The sequence below is a fragment of the Diuraphis noxia genome, unplaced genomic scaffold (genome assembly GCF_037042655.1).
Source record: "Diuraphis noxia isolate RWA-SAM2 unplaced genomic scaffold, SU_Dnox_SAM2 contig0001, whole genome shotgun sequence".
Lineage (NCBI taxonomy): Eukaryota > Metazoa > Arthropoda > Insecta > Hemiptera > Aphididae > Diuraphis > Diuraphis noxia.
This window is the reverse complement of record NW_028301711.1, coordinates 18,623,948-18,642,425: the sequence shown is the minus strand read 5'-3', so window position 1 is coordinate 18,642,425 and position 18,478 is coordinate 18,623,948. Positions and strand designations below refer to the sequence as shown.

General features: G+C 41.0%; 1 protein-coding gene and 1 pseudogene across 1 annotated transcript; one reads left to right on the top strand and one right to left on the bottom strand.

Annotated features, from left to right (window-relative positions):
- The first annotated feature begins 1,271 nt into the window (after positions 1-1,271).
- LOC149060148 (uncharacterized) lies at positions 1,272-4,496 on the top strand (annotated as a pseudogene).
- An 11,140-nt stretch (positions 4,497-15,636) lies between these two features.
- On the bottom strand, positions 15,637-17,022 carry LOC149060147 (uncharacterized). Its single transcript, XM_089216175.1, has one exon. It carries the CDS (start codon positions 17,020-17,022, stop codon positions 15,637-15,639), a length of 1,386 nt encoding a protein of 461 aa, XP_089072301.1.
- Positions 17,023-18,478: the final 1,456 nt, after the last annotated feature.

Below are 18,478 nucleotides of genomic sequence, written 5' to 3'. Positions count from 1 at the left end.
ACACATGGCTAACAAACTGGACTCCGTGGTCTGATACAACGGTTTGAGGAGTACCATGGACTTCTATATAGTCGGTGATCATACGATTTGTTACTATAACTGCAGTAGATCGTTTGATCGCAAATAATCGGACAAATCGAGAAAAGCAGTCTAGTACAACAAAAACATACTTTACGTGATTCCACCCAGATGGCAATGGACCATACAAATCAACACAGACTCGCTGGAGGGGTGCATTGGCTAGTACATGTTGCATTTCACCTTCTATCCTTACGGTACTGACTTTTGCGCGTTGACACGTATCACAACTTTTCACAACCTTACGCACATTTCCACTTAAATTTCGAAAATAACACACATCCCGGATGGCTAAAATACATTTTTTCGGACCGACGTGCCCAAAGTGTACGTGGAATTTTGTAATCAGTTCATCAACCCGATGTAGGGGTATACATACTAGCCACCGATCAGAATCTGGATGTCGACGATAGAACAAAATGTCTCGATACATACAATATCGTTCAATAATAGCACTCAGAACGGTAGACTGATTTAACAGGAGGTCAATTATCTTCTGAAGCCCTAAATCCAACCGCTGTTCGCATAGTATATGTCGAAATGATTCGATTCGAGACTGATATTCAGAAAGTAGCTTACGAGAAGTAACTACAAAAATATCATGAGAATCGGGTTGGTTACGGATTAGATCTCGATTTACTGGATTTCGAGACAACGCATCGGTTATGTTGCTGGGACCGGTTATATACTGGATTCTCAGGTCGAATTCTTGTAGCACAAGGGTCCAACGGGTGAGACGCGCATTGCGGAGTCGACAACGAAATAAAAAGGTGAGAGCCTTATGGTCAGTCAGTACGTTGACCGGGTAACCAAGAATGAACACCCGGAATTTTTCACAAGCAAATACTATGGACAGTGTGACTGCTCGATTATATTTGTCATGTTTTCGAGAGTCATGTGGCCGCCTCGAGAACGTTCACGGTCGCCAACCACGGACCGAGACCCGAGGGCCGGAGTGCCGTGGATTTTATTTTTTAATATATATAAGAACGGGAATAGGTACATTTGAACCAGTAATAGGAAAGGTGACCGACGGTGAAATAATAACACCTCAATTTGGGGAAAAATATATATATTTATATTTTCCAAATTTAGTATTTAAGTTGGTGCCGAGAAAGCCGAAGGCATAAAACTCGGTCAAAATAAAATATAAAACTAATAAAGGTCTATTCACACACAGCGGTGACGTGACAGTGCCGTGACCGTTCCGGGATTCCCCCGGCGAGGTTAATAATATTCTTAAAGGAAAGATAAGCATGACGTTCTCACACGTCCGGCGCGTGACCGTACCGACGCAAACAGTGTTGTCGCCGTCATCGCACCGTGCGCGTCCGATTACTTACGTCCGATATTTTTCATATTTCACGGTCATCATTTTCATCGCAGTACAAAAATGAATGACGAAAAACTGATAGAGTTAGTGCGAAGATATTCCGTATTATACGATTTATCACATCCCAAGTATATGAACACGGACTTCAAAAATATCATATGGGCTAAAATAGCAGAGGAAATGGAAACAACTGGTAAGAAATACAATAATTAAAAAAAATTAATACAATAAATTATTTCTAATTATTTTATTATTTTATTATTAATTTGAATAATCCCAGTAGTACCTTTTTACATATTTTTTCATACTAACATTATCTTATATAATATATTATAAGTATTTCATATCCAAGGAAGAGAACCAGCTTCGGAATTAAAGTATTCAGTGAATATTTCCCTTGTACGAAATGCATCTGTAGTTGCGTTTCCTCCTTGCAAATGTAAATTTTGTAGTGTATGTCCCTTACTTGTGAAATCCACTTGCTGATTTACGTAGTTATACGTACACGAATCATATTTTTTTATAAAATTATGTAGTAAGCAAGAAGCCAAAATTATGTAATCTACGTTTTTTGGACACGCCTGAATCCGCCTATTGTAAAGTCTAAACTTTTGTGTCAAAATACCGAATGTGTTTTCTGATGTCCTCCTGGCACGGCTCAAACGGTAATTGAAGTTACGTTTTCGATCATCCAAATTATCTCCTGGATAAGGTCTCATTAAGTAGTTCTTCAGAGGAAATGCCTCGTCAGCAACAATAACATATGGCACTTGAATCTCTGTGTTAGGTATGGTAGAATTTTCTGGAACATTCAATGAACCACGTTGAAGTGCTTTGCCTAAACTTGAATTAGCAAAAACTCCCCCATCACTATTCTTGCCATATGCTCCTACATGGACAGCAATAAAGTTACAGTGAGCGTCTACAAGAGCCAACAAAACAATAGAGAACGTCTTTTTGTAATTAAAGAACATCGATCCGGTATTCGGAGGGGCCTGGATAGTAACATGTTTCCCATCCATAGCTCCTATGCAGTTGGGAAAATTCCACATACGAAAAAAATCATCAGCGATGTTCTTCCACATTTCTTCTGTCGGAGTAGGCATCAATTCGTTCATAAGATTTTCAGAAATTATCTTACAGGTTTCTCGTACGATCTGGTAAACAGTACTATGCCCCATGCGATAACTAAATGAAATTGTCTTAAGCGAATCACCAGTAGCCAAATACCTGAAAGAAATTAAATTAAAATAATAAAACTTATTTATTCGTTGTAAATAGTACGTTTTGGTCTAACTGCTATTTTTCACAAAGTGATTTCATATGTATATACTCAATTTCGAAAAACAAGCCAATAGCACGTTTTGGATTATATGCGAAAGTATATTTGATGATATTAAGGTGAATAAAGTAATTTATTTACGTGGATTTATAACCTATTTACGTGGAACCTTGTTTTAAATTTTCAATCCTTAGCTATAAAAGTTGAACATTTTATAAATTTTTAACTACAAAATAATTATTAAATTTTTAATTTGATAATTTTTGTCAAAATTCGAACTTTAAATGCTTATAAAAAAAACTGTCACAAACGATTTTTGATTTTTTTCATCTGCCTTTGAAACAATATACTAGGAGCCTTCTATTAAATTTTCAAGCTTTTTTAACCAACAAATAAAATTTTATTGATATTTATAGAAAAAAAAACTAAAAAAATTGAAAACTGACAATGTCCGTAAACAGTTCAAAAAAAGTCAAATTATTTTCAAAATTCTATTGTGTATAGAAAATGCAAATATAAACAACCAGTGAAAATTATTTCGACTACTTATCGTGTACACAGACACAAAAAAAAAAACACACATCATTGTAAAATCAATACATTCATAGTTTCACTCAGAATCTAAAACAAAAGTTTACAACTAAATTATTAATTTTTTCTATTTATTGTTTTTATTTGATTAAAATATGGAAAATGTATTACTTAATACATTTTTCATGCGATATTATTTATTTCCTAAAAATTAAGAATAATTAGACATTAGTCAGGTTGACAATCAATAGAAAGAATCGGAGACTTTTATTTAAAAAAACGTAGCAAATTAATATAATATCAATAATTTTAATAATTTTTGAATTACCGCAAGACCCACTTACTTTTTTGTGGTTGCAAGTATTTAACACATGTTTTTTGTCTGTGTTACAGGACCTTCTTGTAAAACAAGGTGGGGTAATATTAGAGACAATTTTAGAAAATCTCTAAAGAAAAATAAAACTGTAAGTGGTCAAAGAGCGAAAAATACTAAGCAGTATAAATATTCGCAGCAGTTAACCTTTTTAACAAAGTTCTTCGAGGAGAGGGATACAATGACTAACATAGATTTTGAAGTACCAACTCAAGAGAATGCAGGTAATGATGTCGTTGATGAATCAGGTCAATATGAAAATGAAGAAAACTCCATAGACTGTACAAAAGACGTGGTTAATCCTGAGATTGTAGAATCTCAAAGTTGTACTTCGTCCAATTTAAAACAAGCTGAGTGTTTTACATTGCCTACACCACGAAAGAAAACAAAACAGTCGGTACCAGACACTCCTCCCTCGAAAACTGCCGCTGCTACTGTCATGGAGTATCTCGTCAAAAAAAATGAAAATATACAACCATTGGCCCCACAGCATCCAGTTGACGCTTTCCTATCAGGAATAGCTCCAGTCTTAAAAAACTTACCCCCACGCTACTGGCATTACGCCAAGTCTGATATATTTGCTACGGTTCAAAATTACGAATTCAAAATGATTATGGAGCAAGATCAATCTACGGAGCCACCTCCAAACCCAACGTATTCTACCCGAGCATACTATGAACAACCTACCAATGCAGCCTATTCTCCACCTAACCTTGCATCTATTTCAGCGACTAGTTCTTTCACCAACTCTCCAGGTGATCAAAGCCAAGACTCTAGTTTTGGTGCATTCCAAAAGTATGATTAGTAACTGTATGATTTAAAAGTATAATAAAAAAAAATAAATACTTAAATATGTTATTATAAAGATGATGTACTTAATATAAATTGTAAAACTTGTATCTAATTCTTATTTTATGTCTTAACCAGGTGCGTCATTTTTTTTCGTGATGCACCCTATATATATATATTATTTTTTTTTAAAACCGCCATGTTAAAATTGGTCCACTTTTAAATACAGTAATCCAGGAAAAAAACTGAAATTACGTCCCTGGTCTTAACTTATATTTACATCAGATTATACAACTACCTCAAACAAACGGCAAGCCGTTCTCTTGGTGTGATAGCTTTCCTCCAATGTGTGTCTTGCTTTTTCAGATGCACTTCCAACTTGCTCAACAGTAAGTTGAACGAATATTCAGATAACCTAAAATATTCAAAAAACTTTGTTCCATCATCCATCAACTCCTTATAGAGAGTGGAAAATTCTCCTTCAGTTGGTCTTTTCTTCCATGCCTTATGGACCCACATCCGTTTTTTCACTGCTTTTTCTTCCTCTTCTTCATCCAAAATCAAAGCAATCATCAATAGATCATTTTCTGAAAACATAGTCATCTTTGCCACGAGGTTTGGTCAATGACAGCGATACAGCACTTTACTCAACGATGACGGATGAAACACTGACTACTGTGAATACAAATCACGGCTGGTAGAATCACGGAACGGATACGCCACGGTCACGGCACTGTCACGTCACCGCTGTGTGTGAATAGACCTTAATACATTTTAAAAAATGAGATATGAACACCACTCAACACACGGCTCCGACGGAGCGGCTCACCGGCGGGAGAACAACAATAATATATCATAATACATAAGTATAATAACAACAATATAATAGCATAGCAATAAATAATAATAACCTAACAGTACCGGCCACGGTGAGAATAATAACAAAAGATGTACCAAATTACGTACCAGTAACCAGTGTGTGTCCTGTACCGCCCTTCGGCGCACCAGCAAAACGCGTGCTACTCGCTCATGGTACCGGGAGCTGAGACGGGAGAAAAGGTAGTGGTGGCTTTTGCTGGTGTCGGTCAGTACTTTGCGATCTTAGGTGGCACGGAAAAACGACAGGTGAGGGAGGGGGTCACATATACGTTACTGCTAACATGAGTGGCCGGTACTCTGAGCCGTGGGTACTAGGAGGGGAGCGTGTGTGCGACTGCCGGTAAAGTGGTGAAGTATTGGATCGGCGGAGACTGAGGCACGCGGGATAGTATGCCTTATCTATTTCGCGGTCGCATGCCGCGCGCATACGGTACCTGCTAGTACAATTATGAATTATAATAATGTTAGTTTGCGTTGGACGTCACAGAAACCCCCCCATGAAAATTCGCTACATCGGAGAGAGCTTTCATGGATGACGATGTTTGAACGCAAACTTAAATAATAGGTAATCGTTAATAATAATTGACGGAAATTTCATACGAGAAATGTGTTGCTATGATCCCTGAGTGCTACCTATGACTTCAGCCTGTTGCAATGGTGAATTGATCGGTTCGTGGAACGGACGGAGGTGAACAACATTGTAAGTCCCAATAGTTCTATTGGTGTTTGGATCTGCCAGAGTGTATGCGTTGTCTTGACGACGGCTGGTGATCACGTAGGGCCCTTCGTATAGCAAGAAGAATTTCTGTATACATTTGTCGACGGAGGAACTTAGGCGATGCGTTTTCACCAATACGCGGGTACCGATGACAAATGATACGGGCACGCCCTGCTTGTCATGGCGGTGTTTTCTTCTTTCGGAGTGGGTGAGCTGGATCTCTCGGGCCATGGTCAGTTTAGTTCTCTGTGCTAGAGGAAGACGAAGAGGGAACGAAACGACATTTCCGAATGGGTTGTATTGTTCGACGGAAAGAAAAAGCTCTTGTGGGGTGTGGCCTGTCGACTCATGGACTGTGTTGTTTAACACCCATTCAATGTACGATACGTACCGTGGCCACTCGGTATGGTTTTCGTGACAGTACGCCCGGAACATGCGTCCGAGTTCTCTCATTACTCTCTCCGCTGGATTGGACTGGGGATGATACACAGACGTCATTGTAGGCGGTACACCGAGGGCTAATAACCGATTCTGCCACACGTTGCTCCGGAATTGTACACCGTGATCGGATACGATGCATCGGGGTTTACCGTATGTGGATATATAGTCATCAATCATGCGGTTGGTTACCGCGACAGCGGTGGCTTTCTTCACTGGGTATAGACGGACGAATCGGGAGAAGTTATCTAGTACGACAAAAATATATCGGACTTGGTTCCAACCCGGAGGGAGAGGACCATATAGGTCGACTAATACTCGCCCGAGTGGGACATCGGCGAGAACAGATCGCATTTCCCCTTCTATACGGACCGTGGACGCTTTAGTCTTCTGACACAACACACAATTTCGGACTACTTCTCGGATACGGGACTGAAAGCTTTTGAAAAAACAGAAATCACGTATGGCGAGTATGCACTTCTTTGGTCCGACATGGCCAAAATGACGGTGCACCTGAGTGATCAGTTCGTCTATCCTGTTGATGGGGATGTAGACGAGCCATTGATCAGTCGACTTGTGTCGTCGATAAAACAGTACCCCCTCTACTAAGCTATAGTGTTCGAGATACGGGGTCTGCTGACTCTGGGGGTCTTTCAGCAGCTGTTGAAGTCTATCGAGGTTAGGGTCCTCCCTCTGGGACAAGCAAATTGATTTGAAAGACGATATCTGACGCTCAAACTCGGCTTGAACCTTTTTTGACGTAATTGTTAAAACACATGGAAAACTTGACATCACCTTCTCCGCCTCTTCGCGTCCGGCAGGACTTCTGGATAGAGCATCAATAACATTATCTGAGCCGGGGATGTGTTTTACTTGTAGATTGAACTCTTGAAGGTGTAACGTCCATCGAGTTAATCGAGCATTTCGCAGGCGACATTGGAATAAAAAGGTTAAGGCTTGATGATCAGTCAGGACAGTGACTGGGTATCCTAGGATGAATACCCGAAACTTCTCACAAGCAAAGACTATAGATAACAATTCCAGTTCTGTTATGGAGTAATTGCGCTCAGCGGTGTTTAAAGTGCGGCTAGCAAACGATATTGTACGCCGGTCTCCGCTTGGAGAGATTTGAAACAGCTCAGCACCGAGTCCAACTTTACTCGCATCAGTCTGAAGGTAAAACCTCTGGTCGAAATGTGGATGTGACAGATATTGTTCTGTGAATGATTCACGGACCGCATTAAATAGCTTCAGCTCTTCATACCCAAAACGCCAAGTACAATCTTTTTTGATGAGTTCAATCAGCGGGCTTATAATTGAGGCATGGTGACACGAAAACTTTCGATAGAAATTACAAAAACCGATAAATGATTGTAGCTCTTTTTTGTTCCGAGGCTGGGGAAACTCACGAATGGCTTGAAGCTTTGACGGATCCATAGACATCCCAAGTGGAGTCACAATGTGTCCGAGGAACTTGATCTTTTGTCGGAGAAACTCACACTTGGACAATTTCAATGTCATTCCTGACATGGATATTCTCTTAAACAAAGCGGCGAGGCGTACGAGATGATCGTCAAACGAGGTGGATGAGATTAAAACATCGTCGACATATATGTGCAGATCGTCTAGGTTGTTGTCTGTCCCATTGATTTTAATATTTAGCACAGCCTCTAATGCTTTGCCGAATGCTGTATTCGAAATGTTTAAACCGAAAGGTACGACGCAGAACTGATAAGTCCGCCCTTCAAAAACAAACGCTGTGAATTTACGTACTATTGGATGTAACGGCACTTGCCAATATCCAGCACTAAAATCCAGACTGGAGAAAATTGTTTTCCCCCCGAACCGAGCTAAAAGTTCGTCAAGTGGAGGGGACGTATCGCGCATCGGTAAAATTAACCGATTCACGCGTCGGGCATCGAGACATAAACGAACGGAACCATCCGTTTTCGCTACACATACAATCGGGTTGCAGTAAGAAGAGGAACATCGTTCGACAACCCCCCATGAAAGCATTCGTTGGAGTTCCTTTTCAACAGCAGGTCTACGGGAAAATGGTATTGGATATGGTTTCACTTTGAAAGGTACATCTTCTGATACTTCAAAACAGCAACTGTATAATTTGTTTAGCCCAGGTCGATCATCAAAAATGCTATGATATTGGTCCAGTAGACTTATGAGCTTTGATCGTTCCTTATCCGGTACTTCGTGGAAATTTACTATGCACTCGGACCATGGTTTTGTGAGTGAATCGGTAACTGGTTGTGTATGATCGACACAGTCCAGTGGGTGAGACGGGACGGGTGTAGGTGTCGAGACTTGCTTTACGAAAGAAATGTCAGATATGCAGTGTTCTATTGCCGTGGGCATGAGTCGATCTAGTTCCTGATGTACGATGATCTGGGTTATCTGGGTAGAGTTAATATCTCCGATCTCTGGTCGAAATGGTGAAACTATGTTCCATTTCGGGAACTCGACCTGGTGGGTTACATAATTCAAAATGACACCGTACTGGGTAAGCCAGTCATCACCGAGAATCATTTCAGTGGACAGATGGGGAATAACCAGAAAAATCCCCGGAGCTTCATGTCCGAACACACTTAGTGGTACGTACACTTGCCGGGTGATCTTCTTACTTCGGCCTTGGATGGCGGTGGAAATAGTGACCCCCGTTACGGGCAGCGTAGACAGTTTCGATGCGGTGTTAGTTTGACTCTTCAGGGTCGCGAAAAATTGTTCGGAGACCGCAGATATGGATGCACCAGAATCCAACAGTGCGGACGTACTTATTCCGAAAATGTCGACTTGAAGCTCAGGGCGTTTCACAGTGCGTTCAGGGAAATCAGTGGGAGACGAAAATGGTTGGTTGCAGGCAGATGGGTTTTGGCTCTCGTCACGTGCTGCAATCACTGGCGAGAAGCTTCCTCGTTTCCCGACACATTTAATTGGTGGACGGGCGGGGCGGCTGTAGCCGCAGGCTGATTCCTCGGTGGTTGCCCTCGATTGTACCCTCCACGATATCCTTGTCGGTTGTCCTGTGCCCTCCGTTCGTTTTGTTGATTGGGTTGAATATTGTTGTGATGTGGTCGGTGATCATCCTGACGTGGCTCGCAGAACGATGTGGACTCTTCGAATTCAGTCAAAACAGCTAACAATTCGTTTGTATCACGTGGTCCACGTCCTCGCAGGGCCATACTAAGGGGAATCGGATAGTGTTGTATTATTGTCGAAACCAAATCAATTGGGTCGATGGGTGGTGACAGATACTTTGCCCCGGCAATCCATTGCATGGCGTGCGTTGCGAGACCATCATATCTCGTGTATTGAAATGGCCGAAACACCTCGTTACGAGTCTTGCGTTGAGTCGCAGCGGACCAAAATCGTTGACGGAATAATATGCGGAAATCATCGTAGGTCGGAGGGGTGGGGATGAGTGAATCGTACCACAGACGAGCATCTCCACTAAGTCTACGTTGTGCAGAAATTAATTGTTGGTCTGCTGACATTGGAACATTCTCAAAATATACATCTAGCTGGCGGATAAAACGTTCTGGATGGATGGAACGGGTTTGTCCTGAGAATTCCGACACAGCATCGTTGAGGCGTTCTTGGGACCCAAAAAATGACGAATGACACTGACCTGTCGTATTCAACATTGTATAATTACCCACGGGATTCATTGTGGATGATGTAGGTATGGTGTTCCCCTTAAATGATTGAAAACCTTGGGACATATCTGGCTGTGCTGGGGTGTAAGTTGGGAACCCAGCTGTCGCATTGGCGGGTGGTGTTGGATTTGGTTGTTTGACAAAACGGTTCAAATCACTCCGGATTGTCCGAACATCGTCCTCCAGCGAGGTTATACGGTTGGTGTTGTGTCCGATAGTTTCGTTCAGTTTAACCGTTTGATGTTTAGAACGAGCCATGTCATCTTCTAATTTTGTGGTTCGTGTATCAATTGACTGCCACCTCTCCAAACATTCATCCCACCGCGTAGTCATATCCTCCCTCATGGCCTGGATTCCGGCTTCATTTGACCGTTGACTTGCCAGTAACTGCTTAAACATATTCTGAATGGTTTGATCGGAGGTGTTCGGATTGGATGTGGACTGACTAGAGCTCATCGTTGCGGTCCCAGTGGATCCAGTGACACTAGACGTTGTGACGACAGGAGGCATGTTGGATCCGGGTTGGGTTAAAATTTCTGGTTGGAGAATTTGATCGATTAACCGGATTGGTGGCTTGGTGTTTCTTTTCCCGGCACTGTCCATCCACGAACAGATCAATCGATATAGATGCTACGACTGATGAGATTCCAAAAAAACAGAAAACCCACAACGAGACGTTCGAAACGTAACAGAAAACGGTCAACAAATTATATTGAAGACAAAAAAAACAATATTAATACGACTGCCGAAGAGTGAGAAAAATAAATAAATAAGTATCTAGTTGTCTTACGACAAAAGATTAATTAAGAAAAAAACAATATGTAAAACGAGAATGAGTATCCTAGGACAAATATGTCGATAGCAAAATGAGGAATTAAATAAATCTATCAATAAAAATGATCACCGGTAACGCCGGGACGACACATGAACAACACACTAGTTTGTTTGGTAATAAAATTTTGAAAATCACCGTGGCGTGGGATATATTATAATATATGGGCACAATCAAATGAATAGTATAATAAAAAATAATTAATAAAAAGTACGAAAATAACTCGAATCATACACGAATAATGATTAACAAATAATTATTGTAATCATACAGTACTAGGAGAATACAAAAATAATTATTCATTTTGAACAACAACAATCAGAATCGTTGGTACGGAATCATACGAAAACGCGACAATCGTCGAGACTGAATCAACAACTCCGTAACCATTAATGAAATAAAATGGATATAGTGTTAGGCACCACACCAAGTAATCATATTACGCTCCTACTAAGTAGGCACAAATACTCCTGACGACCCCCCATACGTGCCCGGGACGTACAAACGACGGCACCGGTGTGCGACAACCTACATTGTGGGTGACGATAAACACCACGGGCTACAACGTATGGCAAACTTATAACTAACCGTCGGTGTGTGTACGGGCCTAACATGAATCATTAATTTTTTGGGTCAGTCTACCACCCGAGTTTCGACTACGTATAAAATACAAAAAACAAAAAAAAAATCATCGTTGCAAAAATAAAACATTAATAACACTAAATTGCACGCGCGTGGATCTATACGTGGACGGAAAGATCGTCGTCAGACAGTATACCAGGCGAACAAAACAAAATCTCGACTGATGGGCTATATGAGCATGATCAGGAATAAACTAAATAAATATGCAATACGATAATAATGATAATGTACGTAGAACGTTGATACTATCAGAATTTACTAAACAAAATAATATGGGGAACGATCGCACAGCTGTGGTGGAACGATACGCACCCAAAAATAGCACATTAATATTATACAGATAGCCAGCGGCGCGGCGGTAGACCGATAAAAATAAAGTGCTACTGGTCATGTAAATGAACCAGGTAAAATGGGATGAGATATATATATATATATACATACAGGCACACACGCCGACGTGTACAGATAAGCAATTAACATTACGACCTATCTCCGCCGATCAACTTGCACCATGAATCATGATGACGGGACACCTCCGGTCGATGGTGAACACCTGGATCGCTGTTTCGCGGCCTCAGTGACAGTGTAGTCCAAAAATGACGAAACCTGTCCTGATGGCGACGCACACACGCAATACTCTCCGTTCCCAGCATCGGCAGTCAGTACTCATCATGGCACCAATACCAATATTACACAGGAGCATTTCTGGAAAATACGCAGACAACAGTTTGCTCTGTATAGGGACCTACCACCTATGATTCACCGGGCCGGTACCTACACTAACCCAAGCATAACCGTTTGGTGGTTCGAGCTTCAGCCATCACCTTCGCAAACACACTATACGATCTCAAATGGATCAATTTATACTTTTTTTTTTCTTTATACATATATTTTTTCCCTGTATTTACACACGGATTATTATAATTTATATTGTATTAAAACACCCATATTGTATGTAATTGTTTCCACGGATACTGGTTTCGGCGTTATCGCACAACGACGTCGCGGCAATGTCGCACAGCGCGCGTAAGTGGCCCGTGCCTTCGGCCTTTGACCGGTCGGCGTCATCGCGACCTTACGTAACATTCATTTTTACAGGTCATCGCCGTTTACGTGATTAAACAAAAACATACCGAAATAAAATAATTATTCGGATACCCACAATACCGTAAACTATATTAATCAAATGCCGGTCACGTTACTGTATACAATGTACCCAATATAAATATGAACAATTTCTTTTTCTTTTGTTTTTTTTTTTTTTTTTTTTTTTTACAATAGGTCCTGTCACGGTCGCCATCTGTGACTGCTCGATTATATTTGTCATGTTTTCGAGAGTCATGTGGCCGCCTCGAGAACGTTCACGGTCGCCAACCACGGACCGAGACCCGAGGGCCGGAGTGCCGTGGATTTTATTTTTTAATATATATAAGAACGGGAATAGGTACATTTGAACCAGTAATAGGAAAGGTGACCGACGGTGAAATAATAACACCTCAATTTGGGGAAAAATATATATATTTATATTTTCCAAATTTAGTATTTAAGTTGGTGCCGAGAAAGCCGAAGGCATAAAACTCGGTCAAAATAAAATATAAAACTAATAATACATTTTAAAAAATGAGATATGAACACCACTCAACACACGGCTCCGACGGAGCGGCTCACCGGCGGGAGAACAACAATAATATATCATAATACATAAGTATAATAACAACAATATAATAGCATAGCAATAAATAATAATAACCTAACAGTACCGGCCACGGTGAGAATAATAACAAAAGATGTACCAAAATACGTACCAGTAACCAGTGTGTGTCCTGTACCGCCCTTCGGCGCACCAGCAAAACGCGTGCTACTCGCTCATGGTACCGGGAGCTGAGACGGGAGAAAAGGTAGTGGTGGCTTTTGCTGGTGTCGGTCAGTACTTTGCGATCTTAGGTGGCACGGAAAAACGACAGGTGAGGGAGGGGGTCACATATACGTTACTGCTAACATGAGTGGCCGGTACTCTGAGCCGTGGGTACTAGGAGGGGAGCGTGTGTGCGACTGCCGGTAAAGTGGTGAAGTATTGGATCGGCGGAGACTGAGGCGCGCGGGATAGTATGCCTTATCTATTTCGCGGTCGCATGCCGCGCGCATACGGTACCTGCTAGTACAATTATGAATTATAATAATGTTAGTTTGCGTTGGACGTCACAACAGTAGTTCCAATTCAGTGATACTATAGTTTTTCTCGGCGGCGTTTAAGGTTCGACTAGCAAATCCGATCGTTTGTCGCTCGTTTAATGAATCAACTTGAAATAATTCCACCCCAAGACCAAGTTGACTGGCATCGGTTTGTAAATAGAATTCTGACTTGAAATCAGGATGGGCAAGGAAACGTTCAGTAAATGCAGATTTAACGGAATTAAAATTCGCCAGATCTACCTCGTTGAATCGCCACGGAACTCCCTTCTTGAGTAACGCAATTAATGGACCGATCAAAGAAGCATGGTGGTCGGTAAACTTCCTATAAAAGTTACAAAAACCTATAAACGACTGAAGGTCTTTTTTGTGTCGAGGAACTGGAAAATCATGAATCGCCGACAGTTTTGATGGGTCCATTGACATGCCTGACGGCGTGATAATATGGCCAAGAAATTTAATTTTATCACGAAGAAATTTGCACTTGCTAAATTTTAAAGACATACCTGAGACAGCTATTTTCTCAAATAAAAGACGGAGGCGACGCATGTGTTCGTCAAATGTCTTTGATGACACCAATACATCGTCGACGTAAATATGAAGATCTCCCAATCCCTCTTCGTTGTGGTTTTCAACCGGATTGGAGAGAACTGACTCTAGGGCCTGTTGGAATGCGGTATTGGATATGTTCAAACCAAATGGTACGACACAAAATTGGTATGTTCGGCCGTCGTACACGAATGCGGTATACTTCCTAACGTCACGGTGTAGAGCAACTTGCCAATATCCGGCCGTAAAATCGATACTAGAAAAAATTGCTTTTCCTCCAAAACGGGCGAGTAGTTCGTCAAGAGGGGGCGATGAATCACGCATAGGTTGTATGATCTTATTCACCCGTCTGGCGTCTAAACATAGTCGAACAGAACCATCTGCTTTACCAACACATATAATTGGGTTACTATAAGGCGAGGAACATCTTTCGATGACCCCCCACTCTAACATATGAGCCAATTCCTTTTCAACTGCAGGACGGCGGGCAAACGGTACTGGATATGGGCGGATCTTGAAAGGAATATCCTCACTGACATTGAAACGACAGGTGTATAACAAATTTAATCCGGGACGAGTGCGAAAAATGTGGTGATGATCACGAAATAGATCAACAACTTGATCAAATTGGTGAGACGATAGATTAGGGACCGATAAAAGGTGTTCAGTTATATTGCCAAAAGGTTCTAGATCGTCGTCTACCCGTACACTACAGATTACGTTGTGGTTTGTGGGCGTTTGGAGTTGCCGCGAAATCATTTCCACACTAGCTATACAATGCTCAGGTATCGATTTCGCATAATCTTGTGGTGAGATGGATAATGTAAATAGAGTATCTAAACGGTTAATGGCTTCATCATGTGAATGTGAAAATGGTATATTAATTGACCAGCGGGGAAGACATACAACCCGTTCAGAGTAATCTAAACACACTTTGTTTTGGGTCAACCAATCATCTCCTAGGATAATAGAGGTCGCTAGATGAGGAACAACAAGACAAATACAATCAGAGGTATGACCGAGAACAGAGAATGGTATAAGAACTTGGGTAGTGACTTTCCGGCTACGACCTTTTACGGCGGTGGATATGGTCACTCCCGTAACGGGTAAAATCGATAATTGCTGTCCCTCCGGGATGCTTCGTTTGATAGATGCAAAGATCTCTTCAGATATGGCTGAAATAGAAGCACCTGAATCAAGTAGGGCGTTGAATGGTTTATTATAAATAGAAATTGACAACTCGGGACGTTTATATTTTGGCGAGACTCCATCTGTGACAATCTGGGTGGACGGTGTATGTTCATGGATATGCGAGACTTCGTGACGTGACATACTTACGTACGAGTCTCGTCGGCATTTCCCGACAGATCCACTTGTGCTACGGGGCGGGGCCCGGCGTTCTCCGGTGCCTGCATCCGTGGTTGGAAACGATAATTGTCGCGACGAGGAGCATTATAGCGTGGTTGTTGATTGCCATTGTTTTGATGTTGGAATGGTGGTCGAACTTGGTTGTCTTCACGACGTCGATCACAAAATGATGCAGACTCTTCAAACTCCATCAAAACTGATAGCAGTTCATTGGTATCGCGTGGTCCTCGACCTCGAATGGCCATTCCAAGCGGTGTGGGATAGTGCTGAATAATGGTGGACACAAGATCAGATTGCTCGATTAGTGGATTGAGGTATTTGGCCCCAGCAATCCATTTCATGGCATGCGTAGCTAGACCGTCGGATCTAGTGTATTGGTACGGTCGAAACACCTCATTTCGGGCTTTGCGTTGAGTTGCCGAAGACCAAAAATGCTGGAGGAATAATCGGCGAAACTCAACGTATGATTGGGGTGATGGGATTAATGACTCATACCAAATTTGTGCATCTCCCACTAAACGACGATGTACAGAAATAAGTTGTTGGGCCGGTGACACAAATACGCTTTCGAAGTAGGCATCGACCTGACCAATAAACTTCTGTGGATGTATGACTTTGATCTGTCCGGAGAATTCAGTTACAGCGTCCTGAAACCGCTCTTGAGATCCCAAAAAAGATGATCTTTGTGAATCAAAGGTATTCAAGAGGCTGGTTTCAGGGATCGTCGGGGGTATCGAAGACACGTTATTGCTATCAGACGAATTGAGAGGGACAGTAGTAGATGACAAGATTGTGGGCTTCAGAATTTGTGACAGATCCGGGTTCGTCGATGCTCGGTACTGATCCGACAACCGAGTTACCTCCTTCCTCATTTGAATAATTTCATATTCTAAGGTATTAAGACGACCATCGGTAACCTGTTTGTCAGTGGTTTGTTGGATAGCCCGATTTTTTATGACAACACTCTCATCCTCTAATTTGGCCAAACGAGTATCCGTTAGTTGGTATCGCTGAATACATTGATTAATTCCCTCTTCCGTCTTTCGATGTAGAGTTTCAAACTGTGTCTCCGTTCGGGAATGATTAGCATTCATTTTAGCCATCATTTGCTGAAGTACCGATTGAACACTTTGGTCTGTTTTCGATTGCTCGGATACGGCTTTTGCCTGAGGGCCAGAAGTTGTCACTACAGACATAGTAGGATTTGTGGTGGTACTCAAAATTGACGTAGTCGATGGTGTGGTTGATGTTGTAGTATTCGTAACGGGCAGCATCTTGGTTCTCTCTTGCGGGAACAGACTATCAATCAAACGATCGGGGGGACGAGTCTCTCGCTTGTCAGCCGCGTACATCAACGACGAATAACGAGAATCACACAGCCAATACAGAAAACACGTGTCTATTCGTAATGAGTGAATCAAAATTCAAGATAAATAAAATGACTACTTCAAAAAGAAATATATATTACTGTTGACTAGACACAACACGAACACAACCAAACGTGATTCGTATATTACGCAATTCAAGACAGAGAAAAAAAACAAATGATATAATAGAGTAGTGAATATAATATATATGATATTATAATAATATATATAATAAGAATAATACGATAGAAAACTTCGCTTTCAATAACAAAATATACTAATGAAATATTATGGATGGATGTCATCGCCGATACGTCGGGACGACACTCAAAGCACACTAACAAATTTGGTAATATATTCAAATATCATCCTTGGCCGGGGTAATCTCATAAATCACTTAAACAAACTATCTATAAACACAATAAATTGACAACATATACACTGTCATCAGAGATCTCGCATAAAAATAAAAAGGAATAAAAGTAAAATCAAGACAACATACATGCGAAAGCATGTCTACCAAAATTCACCTACGCAGAAATGGTGGCGAATGTTACAAAAATCATGACGAAAATTTCATGAGAGAAAGTAGAGAAATATATATATGGATAATTGTTCACCACATTAAGTATCAGTACTCTTTCTTCAAATTATATACTACTCGTAATGCAACGAGGACCTAACAACACGTATACGAAACGTACAACGAAAAGCACAGGCGTGCGACATCCTATAACGCGAGCGATATACGTGCTCTCCGGTCACCACGGGACATACAATTTGTGGACAACTTATAACTAAACATCAATGTGTGCACGGGCCTAACGGGGATAAAATATTCAAAGTTCGGTCTACCAACCGTGAGAATATGATTAGAGATCAAACCGTACCTATCACGGTTACATAGATAATATAATATAACGGTTTTTTTTTTTTTTTTTTTTTTTTTTTTTTTTTTTTTTTTATGCAGTATACATAGTATGTAAATATCGATGACACTGATTTATCATTGTTATGAAATAAATAATACGCAAACGCGGAAATAAATACGGCGGACGGAGAAGTCTTTATCACAATACCGATATCAAACGAGAAAGTCGACATACTCGCTGATCGGTGATAACGCCAAATCATTAATAAATATATTTTATATATACGATATTATGTTCAAATAAAATAAACTATTAAAACGTCATAAATTAGGACGAGGAGATACGATAATATTAATGATTATGCAAAACGTTGTAGTAATTAAAGATAGATATCGGGGAACGATCGCACAGCCGTACTGGAACGACACGCACCCAATTATAAATATTAACACTGTCGTTCAACAGCGGTAGACCGATAAGAAGCAATTACGAGCGGTTACACAATAGAACCAAAATAGATAGGATGAGACATATAATATACAGGTGCACACAAAGACGCGTACAAATAA